The following is a 14,223-nucleotide window of genomic DNA, read 5'->3' as shown; positions in this document are numbered from 1 at the left end:
GCACATTGTGGGATATATGATGACAGCAGGGCTTTGAAATTCAAATGTAGCTCTTTTTCTTTGAAATCCTGCCATGGGTGTAGCTCTCTCAGCACTGCCCTGAAGCTGAAACAGCTGTTTTAGTTTCCTTTTACAGTGATTTACTAATCATTCAGCTGGAAGAAGAGGGGCTCAATTCTGTTATTTGGTAGGAAGTGAACAAAAGAGCACGCTGTACTTGGTAGTTTCCAGACCTGTTTTTGGTAACTCAGAATAATATAAAATCACAAGAATCTTAAGAACAGCACTTTCTATGACCGTGATAATTTTCTTTCTTGGATCCCCTGACAGTTTCAGTGTACTCCAGCATCCAGTGAACTTGCACTTAAATATTTAAGGTGGCAAAACTTCTGTCTTCCTCAGCAGTGAAAGTGACCTTTAACATAAAACTGAGCTACCCAGTTATTATTTGCTGTGTTCTTTTGTCTTTTTTTTTTCTTTTTTTCTCCTCCTATTGAGTTTGAGTGGATAATTTTGTTAAAGTCTCTTAATTTTTTTCTGAGTTTCCTTCAATAAGACTCTGTATACTAATTCCTCTGGGCCATCCAATGTATGCTGCCCTCATACTTGGGAAGTTTGGTGGTATCTGCCTCTAAAAACTTTATATTTCTTAATGTTTTACTGCTATCCTGCAAAAATGCAGAACACATAGTTGCTTTTCTGGAAAATGTAGTTGTTTGTCATTTGAATAGCCAGTCCTACAGCTTTGACAAAGAAGCAGTAGAAGGCAAAGGTGCATCTCATTAACCAGCTGCAAAAGATTTTAGTCAGGTTTTAAAAAGATTTTAGTCAGGTTTTAGTCAAGTGTTTGTTTTTTTTTAGTCAGATTTTTAGTCAGGAAGGATGAAGAGTTAAACCATCAGACTAGCAAGAAAAGAAATCTCAACAAAACAAAACAAAAAACAAGACTAATGGCAACTATATAAAGAACAGTAAGTATGTTGAGACAACTTAAAAGCCAGAAAGGTAACTACAGGATAGGTATTAAACTTCAAGCATGAAGCAGACTTCATGATATATGTACATACAGCATATACAATACAAAATTACATTATTTTCCTGTTTTTCTTGTATACTTACTACTTTTTGGTGAGCTGACAAACACCTCTCTGAAATGGTGCTTAATGTCAGCTCACATAACTTACTTAACCAATAGAAACTTCTGGTTTTATATCTCAGGATAAAGATCTCAACTTATTTTTACTTAGGATTCCTGGAACAGATACTTTGCTAAATGTTTTTGTTTCAATACTTTCCCTTACTTTACCCTTTTGCCTAAAGAAAAAAAAAAAAAAGTGTACATACAGAGTATACTCTGATAGCTTGTATGTGGAAAATTAGAAGAACTTGTATAGAATGCTTTCTGTTAGTACTTTTCCCTTAAATTATCCTTGAAATTGCACATTTTCAGTTCAGTTTCAGATCTCTTGTATCCCAAATGTTTTGAATATATCTAACGAACGTTCTTGTTTGCCTGTTGCTGTTTCCTAGATTCTCACTGTGTAGAATTCTCCTCCATGTCCCAAACTCTGTGACACTTACTTTGATTAACATACTTAAATGTCTCCTGGAACTCCCAAAAGTTACAGTCATACATTCCACAGGCCAGACCAGACCCATATTTTAGAATAGATTATCTCTCACAAGGCAATAAAAACAAGATTGTTTTTATAGTACTGTTTCATGAAAAAGGAAGGACAAATGTAGAAGAACCAGGTGTGATGTGATGTAGAGGCCATGCTGAGTACAAAAACAACTGACAACATGCTGCAGCATTCTCCAGCAAGTTCTACCCAAGCAAACTTATGCTTCATACAGCAGCTATCTTGTGTCTGTCATACAGCATCGCCAGTCATAGCACTGCAACAATTCAGTGACTCAGTCAATGGCTCTAGGTAGCTTTTCTTACCACCAACTCTGGATTGCTTTTCTTACCCATACACAGAGAAACAGCTGTTTCACTGCCTCAGGGGTTCCTTTTCTTTGACACCTACTTTGTACAAGCTGTTTTCCAGGCAGTTGCTGACGCACCAAGTCAGCTTTGCTGCTGCTTTTTAGTGCTGAAGCCTGGAAGGCTCCAACATCCTCTAAGCTGCGTATCCTGCAAAAGTGCTCTGAACACCCACAGAAGTGACGACTTGACCTTTTGTGTCAACTTTTCAATTCTTAGAAAAAACTAGTACTGCTCTGGGGCAGCAAATGAGAGACCCAGCAAACATGACTGCCACAGCAACACAATGGCAGAAATTATACCTCAGTAATATCCCTCAAAAGGGCATGGCACAGCTTTGCTGCTATGGCTCTGCCTCTGTAAGGATGCTACCCCAGGAGAGCACCAGACAGGATAACCAGGTATACATTCACAAATAGCACAAATGCACTCTCAAACACTTTAAAGGCACATTTTGTTGTTAAAAAAAAACACTGTTTTTTAACCACCTAATTTATAATTTATTATAACCTGTCAGCCAAAATTAAACAAATGCATGCTCTTCATTTATATAGATAAATATACATTTTAAATGATATTGCTCATATTTCCTTATTCATCATCCTGTGAGGTAATTAAAAATCTTACTTGCTATGGGAACACCATTTGATAACCAGCTTATGCTAGGTTTTGGGTTGCCATTAGCTCTGCAGATCAATGACCCATCTTCTCCAGGAGATAGGACCAAGTTTCTGGGTGCTGTTATCCAGTATGGAGCAGCTGGGGTTAGGAAGAGAAACACAGCAATCATTTTCCAAAATTACCATGATTACAGAAAATCATGAGGAACAGTCATGGTAACCATAACATAATTCAAACAAGATATGTATAGGTATAGACATACAGTTGTGTGGTAAAATTTATTTTTGTATACATTATATTCAATGATTAACTGGTAAATTACACTTTGGCTAAACTGAGCTATTGGCTACCTCCTGCATTGAATGGGGGATAGCTTTTTACTTTGAAATTATAAGACAGTTGAAAATGCACAGAGATTGAAATGGACAGAATACTGTCCACACCAAAAGATCTTCATCTATGTCACCTTTTTTATTATTATTTTTTTTTTTTTTACAATAAATAACCACAAATAGTATATGTTGTCACATTTTGCAATTAAACTTCAGATTTTGGATTGATGGATAGAAGCAAACAGAAAACTCTTGACAAGAAGGTTGAATATGACTATAGAGTGATAGTGGACTACAGTAATAGGTTTTTAGTATGCAAAGGGAGCACTACACTTGGTTATTTAAATGACTAATTAGCTGTCATCCCTTTTTTTTGTTTGTTTCATGATATTCAAAATATTCTTACAGTTTCTATTTGGACAAACACATTTTAAATGTTTTTAAAACTAGTAAGACAGCACAGGTAAAAGACTCAGGAAACAAAAACAGAAATGTTCATCAAGGGAGAAAAAAGAGTGTAAGATGAATAGAAAAATAGGGAAGAGAAAAAATCTGGGCTATGTGAATAGAGAGCAGAAAAGACAGAAAATAAAAAGGAGATAAAGACAAGGGATGGGGAGGAAGGCAGAACAAGGAAGGACAAAGACTAATGACAATTAATCAAAGATATAAATTAAATGTATTACAGATATATATTAAATGTATTAAATGTATTAAAGATATAAATTAAATGCATTAAATGTAATACAATAAAGTCTCAATTTAGCCTGTTACTTGACAAAGCAACATAATGAAAAGAGAAACAAAAGTTAGAGATAGTCAAGTCTGTCTGTCTGATGGCGGAATTCAGTTGATTTAGCTATCCTCAGTTATTTTTTAATATTATCATTCATCCTTTCAGTTATAATTTATTATCCTGGTAAGCATACTTCAGTCTTGCATTCTGGACATCGACAATATTAAATTAACGATTATTTTAGTATTACCTTTCACAGTTACTGAAATGACATGATGAGTAGAACCTAATATATTTCTTGCTATGCATTTGTAGTTCCCAGAGTCAGCTTCAGAAACATCTACGATCTTGAGGGTTTTCTTAAAATTTTCAAAAAATGTTCTGTTGGCTGGCAATTCGCCACCTTCTTTAATCCAGCGAATTACTGGTGTGGGTCTGGAAAAGCAAACGTACAGATCAAACTAATGGACTACTGAAAAGGAAGATGAGAGTTCTATATGTTAATGTTTTGAACATAAATTTTACACCAATTATTTTAAGAGCGTTTACTCAGATTTTGGGGCATGTCCAGCAAATGTGCAGGATATGCCAGCATTTGTTTCTAGGAAATGACAAGCCTCACTAACACTGTCAATGGCCATCTGTTCATAGGTTTAATAATTATGGAATACATTTGTCTCCTGATTAATCTAAAAACCTCAATGGTTAATAAATGAATACAAGTGTATTTTAAATCTTACTGTATTTATACTTTTATATTGATGCTCATTCTGGTTTAAAAGGTAACTTCTAGATAATGATAAGATTACAACTGTCCTTCATTTGAGCAATATTGTAATACTTCATGCACATCATAAATATTATAGCAGATCTGTAGGAGACAGAAATTTTTCCTATGACAAATCAAGAAAAAAATGACAGTACTGAGTCAAGTATAGCTACTTGTAATTGCATCCTGGTTGTGTCCCATGTTGGCTACTGAGGCTGAAAGTTGTCCAAACTCATGCAGACATACCTTTAAAATTACAGCAAATTAAAAGGTGTTGCTTTCTCAGTAGAATGTCCTCTCTCAAATATTAATGATTCAGGGCAAATATTCATTTAGCAATCTAATATGAGAACAGGAACAACTAGCAAAGTTTATTTTTAATTATGGTATCAGTAATTAGGAGTAGTTTCTTTAAATAAAAACTGAATCTGGCCTCCTGATGAGAACTATGTAAGCTTCCCTCACTGAATTATTAAAATAAAAAAATACATGACATTTAAAGACAAATCCATATAATGGATAACATTTTATTTTTTCCCCGTTTTTATCCAGTGATTTTTCTAGAGTTTGGACCTCTGACTATTTTTATTGCAGGGTTGTTGAAAAGCATATTCTACTCCCCCACACAACTGTGATTATGCTAGTGGTGCTGATGCAAGGACACCTGAACAGACCACAGCTGAGGCAGAAACAGTGCACTGACCTTTGTATCAAGCTGTGTCAAGCTGTGCATGAGCGTGCCCTGTGGAGCTTATGCAAGTGCATACATCTGCATGATGCCGCGCTGCATCATTTGCAATTACTGGCTTACCTCACTGCTACTTCAGAGTGCTCTGCCTTCTATGCTTTTGTGCATTGTCAACATGTTTATAGCTCCTGAAATAAATAGGTACTAAAGATTTTCTTCTTCCACACTAACCAATCTATTCTCTTTCTTCCTGAGAATGAAATTGATTTAAGATCAAACTAGTTCATGAAGTTAAATTGCTCTTTAGTCATTTTCTACTTGCACAATTAGCAACAAAGACAAACATGCATTACATGGAAGAAACAAGTACCAATTAAACCCAATTACAATGAGAAGTTGGATGTAAGTAGCTGAAGGTATGTTCTAACAACTCCCACCTAGGCGATGCACTAAGTAATTAGCATATGTGAGCAGCTTTTTCAGATTATACCAGCAGATTCTTATCTATTTATATACTATTTGAGAGCTTAATGGCTATATAGTTAGGAAAAAAACAGAGACTTATTTCCCAAGTGCAATTCTGCAGACATGTGTCCAAGGTTATCCTATGACATTTCTTGCTTGTGTCCTGAAACAAAGGCCTTCTCATATGTTTAATACATGAGAAAAATATTTATGTTCATAGTCAGTTTTAGAATATGCTGATTTCCAAAATGGTGAACACTTCCTTAAAAGTCCTCTTTCTATTTTACATTTCTATTTCTTTAAAATACTTAAGCATACATAGCAGTAACATTTTAGGCATCTCTGAAATGTTTCCCTCTGATTCTGCATTTTTATTTTGAAAAGCACGGTCTAAAAAGTAACTCACAATCCTGCTGCAATGCACTCCAACAAAAGGACATTTCCTCTGAGTTCCACTTTGTTACTTGTGGTACCAGTTGGTGTTAGAAGAATTGGTGGCCTCTCTGTAACTGGCTTGGCTGGAACAAGAAAAAATAAAGTAATTAATTTCAATATTTTATTTTAATGTTGACCAAATTCATACATCCATTCTCACATTTTGGACAGAGATTTTGATGCACACAGGCCACTTAATTAAAAATTATCATGTTACACATACATATATATACATACATAGTTCAACAAATTAGGCTTTTGACAGACATAACATAATCATATCTCAACTTGTTTAATGCTAATTTTGAACACATACCTGCAAACATTTGTTATTGAAGAGGGGAAAAATTTGATATGTAGTCCTTACATAAGCAACTATATATGGATGCATACTGAGTATAAGGTTACTTAGGTGAATGAGTGAAAGACTGAATGTTACCAAAAGCTTCCATCAAAACACAAATAAAGCAAAGTTATTAAATTCAAAAATATAATCCAAGGTGTCACATGGTATACTCCACTTTGAAGTACACTTTGTTCAATATTTTCTAGACAATGTGAGACATCTCTGGAAATTTAACCTTGTCTTCTCCTCTCACTAAATACTTAAGTTTATTTCAAACTGTTCCCCAGTCTGGTAATGAACCACTGATTACCTGCAAGTTTACCGCAGTAAACAGAAAGCCGTAAGACCTAGTTCTGACACTATATTGTGACAGTTTCTGAAGTCTACTATGATATTTCATGTGCCTTCATGGAGATCAGAATAATAGCAGGCATCCTGTAAATGTTCTTTTATAGCAATTTTAAAATATAGGATCAACTTGCTCTAAAGCACAATAGTAATCTGAATCATTACAGTAAACTTTTTTTTTTTTTTAAACGTGGGCAGAAACAATAAACTACTTTATTAGTTAGTGGGATTTATTGATAGATTGACATAAACAGAACACAATTTTAATACAGTATGTACCATGAACTCCTTAAAAACTAACACCTGAACAACTTAAAGCTGGGAGAAAAGGGCGGTCTAGTGTGAAGAACACAGTCAACAGTTACAGGCAATTAGTAGACTACCCAGTTTCAGCACTGTCTCATTTTGCAAAACTATGAAAATCCACAGAATTATCTCTGGTATTTCTGAGTTGTAAGCCAGCTGAATGTTTTCCTTATTAACTGTAGTTAACACATTATTTTGTGTTCAGGTACATATTTCTTGTTTGTTCTTAAATGAGATCTTATTTTTATGCAGAGAATTAAAATATTAAAATATTCTGTGTCCCAATATACTTCAGATTATAGTAAATTACAATGTAATATATACAAAGACTAGCTTGACAGGGAAAAAGAGAAATCAGAACAAATATGTATTTTATAACTATCTCACGCAACATTAGGTAGTGAGACTAGATGCTCAATTGCTATGGTATGAATCTTACCCCAAAGTCAGCCTTGCTAAACACACATACACCTGCTTAGGAGAATTTCATTCACAATATACAAAAGACCATTCAACATATATTAATGAAAAGTCTCAAACACCAAACAAACAAAACACACCTTTTCCCTAAAAGGTTATTTATATAGACAGTATTAAAATGTTTAGATTTTAATTAATTCAGTTCAGCTCAACATTCATGAAATACATTAAAAATGAATGGTACATTCAAGGAATTAAATATGAAATGCGTTTGTTAAATGCTTAATTGTTGTTATTTATTATGCAGCATGTGATATTGAATAGTCCTAGTGATAATGAACAAATCAAACTACTAGTAAAATTGGAGGAAGAATATAAACAAGCACAGTATAGGAGCAAATTGACAACTGGTAAAATCTGCATCAGTGTGAAAGGACTCTTATTTTAAGAGTTGGTATTTTTATGAAGCGTATGTTACAATAACATTAAAACGTTAACTATTTGAAAGGATCACACTGTGCCATCCCTTTCTAAAGCATGTATTATCACCAGTACTAATAGATACCTTTATTAGAAATCAAAAAGGGAGCTAAAGGTTAAGTAGCCATGGAGGTAAAGTTAGTTAACTAAATGCTACTGTGAAACAGGGAGTATCAGTGGGGACCAGTATAACTCACCACCATAAATATCAGTGTCACTCAAATTAGCAGCTATAGTGTCATTCAATGAATCCACTGAAATAAACAGAATATCATGAAGAATGCATAAAAGAGGGATAAATCAAAGTATTGGGAATCACAAGGTGATGATATGGCCACGGTGAGTTAATCAAGTGATTGATTAATTTATTTCAATAGTTACAGCAACAATATCTTGATATTATTGAGCATGAAAACCATTAAAAAATATTTTTTAACACTGTATTTTTTTCAATAATCCAAATCTTAGAAAACATTTTTTGTGAGACAAAACCTACTAAGGGGGGAAAAGACAGCTTTTAAAACAGATATATACAGATATTTAAAACAGATATAGAAAGAAAACTGGAGATTACGTTTTAAGTTTTACAGAACAATGCAATTGCTTCTTCAGAATTAAAACAACACAATTCCCTAGCATACAACTACTAAAGCTGGGCAAATCACCTGAGACTTCTGGATGAATACTATGCAAGTATGTAAGTATGTAATTAGGTAATGCAATACCTACTTGAAAAGACTTTTACAGAAATGGGTTGTTTCTGCTGTATAGTTTGTGTATGATTAAATCTTGCATAGCAGATATAGTCCTCACGGGTGTCTTCTGGTTGTACATTAGAAAAGTAAAGGTCTCCATTTAGACCTTGGGAAACTCTTTCACTCTGGGGCAGCCTTTGGAAAGCTGAGGAAAAACAAGAAAACATTTATTTCAACTATCATACACATTCCATTGTTATGATTTGCAGACTTCACATTTATTCCATTACATCTTCTGTAGGTTTGTAAATATGTAGACCTTCAGAAGTTTCTTGCAGAGCTCCCTTATCCTACCATTCTTCTTCAGAATCTACAACTTACATTAAGCTCTACAGCTGCTTTTGAATTCATGCTTTTGGGCTGCATATCTGTTTGCTTATTCATTTCTACAAAACTGGAAATTCTTTGTAGCCTTCGTAAGTAATGATCAACTATGTAGAAAAACTGTGAAAAGTAAACTACATCAAAAGAAACTCACCATTATCCATCCAAAATATTATCGGTGGTGGTAAGCCAACCGGAGGTCTGCAGTGTAATACTAGAGAATCACCTTCTCTAACCTGGTTTGGTTCTAGTTTTTCTTTAGTCCACAAAGGGGATCCTACAGAAAATAATTAAAAAAAATAGACCTTCCTGAAATAATATGTTCTGATAAAATTTATGAGAATGACAAATTTTAAGCTGAGGAGCTTGAAAAACTGTTCTGAGATTAAAATCACATAAAAAGCTGTAGAAGCAGTTTATCATTAATTAAAATTTTTGAGGTTTATCATCTTTTTGGTCTCAATCTGTTCTGAATTAAAGCTATTATAACAACTATGGAACACAATCATCAGAAAGATAGTCGGAATTGCCCTCAACAATTCCGTGCCTTAGTTTTAAAGTTTATCCCAATTGTAATGTCATAAATACAACCCAATTTTAAACATCTCAGGTCATCAGATGTACTGACAAAAATTAGGAAAGCATTTTGGTTATTAAATATTCTAAGAAATTTTGGGAGACATGCAATATATTATTAATATCAGAAATTACACTTTCAATCACTTTAATGACGTATTTTTTTAAAGGGAAAGAAGAAAATGAAGCAAAACATCCATAAGAAAACAAATACATCTCTTTCATATTTTAGTTGGAGTTTCACTTACTAGAAGGCCTTATAACTATATTGTTGGAAATGGCTGCTCCTCGTTCATTTCTTGCTGTACACTGGTATACTCCTTCATATGCTTCTGCCTTCCCACCATTCATAATATTTATGACAAGGGTTCCTGAATTTGGTTTCATTGTTACCAGTTCATCTTTATCTATATCAAAATGAGTTCCATTGCGTGTCCAGGAGAAGCTAAATAATAAAAGTGAAAAGAGAAGTTGCTTCTGCAGTTGCCTTTTGTATACTATCTGGAGAAAACCATGAAAAACGTCATTTTCAATAAGACATGGCAATTATTCTTTAGCAGGTAAGTAAGAATTGTTCCCAAACTAAATTAATCAATAAAGTAAATAGAAAATTAAGAAATACTTTTTTAATATTAGAAATCTGCCAATAGTTTAAGATAAAAGGCTTGGCTGAACTTGTTAATGGAATCCTTTTTAAAGTCAATATTTTTATTTTAAAAATTACAATAAAAGATGCAGATGTTAATCACACATGGAAAAGAACTGATTTATTTTCTGCTAAAGGTAATATAGTAACATCTGCTAGAACAGATATTCCTAAAGCTGCATTAGCATTTCCACTTTAAAACCTATTGTTGGAAGGTTTTATAAACCTGCCTTTAAAAATTTGCTCTGGGTTGAAATGCATCATCTCGGGTCCCAGCAGGAAATCATTTCTCATAATTGGTTTGGCCATTTTAAAGTTCAGCACATGAATTAAAGACTGTAGTGAGTTTGATTTCTTTTCACTATTCTAACACAAAGAATTATGATCCATTAAATAAAATGTTGCAGTCTGATAGTCCCTAATTAATCTAGTAGTTTTATACTGGTGCTAAAAGAAAGGATGCTTTGAAAACTAGCCACTAGAAATAAAGACTATTTGAACTCATTTAAAAAGTGTAAAAAAGCAAATATTTGCAGTATCCAACTTATACTACTTTAAACACCAATTCTTTAATTTTTAGTTATTTTTTTAAATTGTCGATTAAGGTTTGTTAATAGTCAAAAGTACAGTTATACAGAGCTAAACCAGTGCCTAGGAAGTTTTGAGCACTCAGTTTTGAATGCTGTGAAAAGCAGTTTCTGTACTTGTTACAATTCTGCTTCATAAACTTCAACACAAACACTGTATATGCTTACAGGTTAGAATGCTACCTGGAAGTATCAATACGTATATGGTACTGGAAAAGATCAAATTTTAATTGACTTAGATTATGCCCTGACCTCCTGCAGCTGGACAGCAGAACAGGACCAGACATGCTATTTGCACTTTGTGGTGTGAGAGAACAGAAGAACTGGATCTGACCAGCTGCCTCGCACTGCAATGGTAGTGGTTTTGGGAGGACCTGTGTGTGCAATGATCGAATAGTGAAACTCTTTCTGAGGGCTTTGCAGGTAAAGCTGCAGAATGTGGGGTTTCTGTAGTCCTCAGCTACCAGTAACACTGTGAAGAGTGTGTGGAACTGTAATGTAGCTTCACATGAGAGGTGACAAACCCATGAACTTCAGATACATAAAAGTCAGAACCTTTGCTGCTCAAGTGCTAGGTAGCAGAACATCCATAAACCTTTATGCCAGCTTTGTGCCATAATGCCATGGCATTATGCCTGTCAAATTAAAATGCTCATAAAAAGAGCAACATTATGATACTCCTATTATATATATAAAAAAAAAAGCACTAAAAAGAATAAGAGAAAATCTCCATCTTCACCATTCCACTTCTGCTTCACCATTCAGCATGATAATGACCATGATCCTAAGGCAACCAGAAAGAATAATGTAGAAAAACATCAGTTATTCATACAAAGTATATTTAATGAGCTTGGTATGTGTCTGAGGAGCAATTATAGGCTGACACTGCTAACAAATTGTAGCGTAACACTACTGAGAACACAGCGATGAACGTTTCTGTTTACAGTCTTGGAAATCAGAAGTAGTTACTGGCAATGACAGAATGCACCACTGCTCCTGAGATTCCAGTGCCAGTATTCAGCAAAAATATTTGGAAGCTCCTTATTTCAAGATACTGAAGCAGGGTCTTAAAACAGAAGATTATCAGGAATCCAAACTATACACATCGTTGCCATTTTTGCTAAAAACAAAAGGCTTGCAAATACACCTGGTAAATCAAGGCTGCTGATCATTTAGCCATAGACTGATACACTGATACTGGACTCCCAACAAAATACGTACATATTTCAAGACAAACCTCATAAAACTGAGTATTTTTAAAAGACACTGAATTCGAATTTACTCATGTACTCTGAATTTATTCAATGCGCGTTCTTCTTAGACACTATGCCAAATCTGAAATGTGCTCCAACGCAGTAGGGCATGCCTTTCAGTGCTTTCCATAGATACTTACCTATCTGCTCCTTTACCAATCTACTATTATTTTGTTGCTAGATCTTCGAGGAGAAAAAAAAAATATTACAGTTACTTGCTGACTACAGAAAAGTTTAAATCTCAAGGATAAGCATAGTCAAATATATATATATATATATATATATGCCACTTTCTGGCAGCTGTTTACATTTCAACAGTAGGAGTGCATGCATGTTTCTGTGTCTGCAAGCATACACATAAAAAAATACATGTTAGTTTACAAAATTTACATTATTTTCTCCTAGTTTTCTTATGTTATTAGGCCAACATAAGCAAAATAAGATGCTACTGACCTAGGAGGTGGTTTTCCTTTTGCTTCACACTGTATTACAATATTCTCTCGAGGGTCAACGATATAATCTTTTGGAGATTGCTGAGTTATCGTTGGAGGCTGGGACACTTCATTGTGGAATATAAGAAACAGAGGAATTTAACAATATCTTCAAAGCATCAGCAAGACAGTTACGTAAATGGAGAAAGCAGAACTACAATTAGCAGCAAAATGATCAACAAAAGACTGGGATTAAAGTATATTTTGTATTTGGAGGCTGAATCCCTCTACTCCTGTAGCTCAGTGTAGCTATATAACTTACAAGTGAGCTATGTCAGTTTACAGTGGAGGAAAATCTTGGTCAAGAAGCTTATTGGATATCATTTCTATACAGCAGATTTCAATAGACCTTCATGAAGCCAAAGGACACTTGAATTCTAAGTCCAGCATATCTCAAATGAACAGTTGTGAGATATAAAACCACACAAAACATTTTTAACACACAGAAGGAAAAATGTATATTACTTTTTACTTCTAAAGATTTGATGTACTTCCGTATTCTCTGTGGTTGTAAACTTTTCAGAAATTTATCATGCTCAACATACTGAATTAATCTACAAAGCATGCTTTTAGGAGCTACTTTTCAGGAGTAAAAAATGTTAGAAGATGACAAAAAATAGTAACTAAGAGTTTCCAAATAGAGTAAATATATAGGAAAAGTCTAGGACCGATTCTCCTCATATAACAAAAATATAATTAATCTTGTGAATTGCCCCAGGAGAAACAAACATTTAAATTTGATTTATCAAGCATTCTGGAATTATTAGCATAAAATAGAATTTATTTGCCTGATAAAGTGGATGGTGCCTACCTATTTAAAGTAATTTATAATCTATTGCATTATCTATGCACATTTTTCATAGATAAATCCTGTTTATGATAATAAGATAATGAGAAATGTGTCTTCCTCAGCATTATCAATCTGTTTATAGTTTAGTGTCAACTAAAGGAACTAGTTTAATAACATCCTCGTGAAAATGCCTGTGCAAATATTGTAAATTGTCCAGTATTACACTCTGCTACTACTTTGGGGTCGCTCCTAGCCAAAGCATTTCAATCATTAGTTATCTGTGTTCCCATGTCTCACTCTAGCTAGTTAAAATTGTAAAACTGGGATTTTTAGGTTAAGTCTTCCCTCCCATTATAAATGAAGTAAGGATTCTGAAGGAAGAGGTAGTAGTCTATAAAGCACTTCCCTCAAGAAATGGCCAGAAAAAAAATTAATATCATGGCATTGCAATGAGATATAAAAGCTAAGCAGGAAAGAACAGGCAATGCAGAGCTAGCTTTTGCTCTTCTTCCTCACTGCAGAAAGGAGAGTGATTAAAAAATGAAAGCAACATTGCTACATGATGAGGACTTTTTGTGTGTTTAGAGAAGCTGTGATAGTCCTTCTCCCTCTCAGAAGCAGTTCACAGGGTCAGTACAAATCAGATGCTTCCTTGGGAAAAGCAAGCATACTCTGAAAAGGGACATGACATGAGCAATGTACCACATACAGTATATTCCTCGCATGCACAACAATGACCTGAAGGCTATGCACTGAATTTAAAACTCATTAAATTAATCATGATACTAGAGCTGTGTTAGAAGATCCCATAAAATATTAGGTGTGTTTAAATAACTGTATACACTCTTTTTAAGGACATAAAAAT

At 34.1% G+C, this 14,223-nt stretch overlaps 1 protein-coding gene across 33 annotated transcripts in view; it reads right to left on the bottom strand.

Annotated features, from left to right (window-relative positions):
• The window catches only part of NRCAM (neuronal cell adhesion molecule), a 149,477-nt gene that overhangs the window by 48,559 nt on the left and 86,695 nt on the right, over window positions 1–14,223 (bottom strand). For 26 of the 33 annotated variants that reach the window (XM_032195391.1, XM_032195412.1, XM_032195402.1 and 23 more), the window contains 8 exons: window positions 12,531–12,636; window positions 9,840–10,036; window positions 9,170–9,292; window positions 8,666–8,836; window positions 8,134–8,190; window positions 6,008–6,119; window positions 3,930–4,114; window positions 2,618–2,749 (listed from right to left, as the gene is read on the bottom strand). In XM_032195391.1, coding sequence (XP_032051282.1) covers window positions 2,618–2,749; window positions 3,930–4,114; window positions 6,008–6,119; window positions 8,134–8,190; window positions 8,666–8,836; window positions 9,170–9,292; window positions 9,840–10,036; window positions 12,531–12,636 — 1,083 coding nt within the window. The remainder of the gene's footprint in view (window positions 1–2,617; window positions 2,750–3,929; window positions 4,115–6,007; window positions 6,120–8,133; window positions 8,191–8,665; window positions 8,837–9,169; window positions 9,293–9,839; window positions 10,037–12,530; window positions 12,637–14,223) is intronic. The other 7 variants (XM_032195459.1, XM_032195500.1, XM_032195485.1 and 4 more) reach the window with 1 other exon arrangement.

Source organism: Aythya fuligula, chromosome 1 (assembly GCF_009819795.1).
Source record: "Aythya fuligula isolate bAytFul2 chromosome 1, bAytFul2.pri, whole genome shotgun sequence".
Classification (NCBI taxonomy): domain Eukaryota; kingdom Metazoa; phylum Chordata; class Aves; order Anseriformes; family Anatidae; genus Aythya; species Aythya fuligula.
The sequence above is the reverse complement of the archived record's forward strand: the minus strand, read 5'-3'. Positions and strand labels throughout refer to the sequence as shown.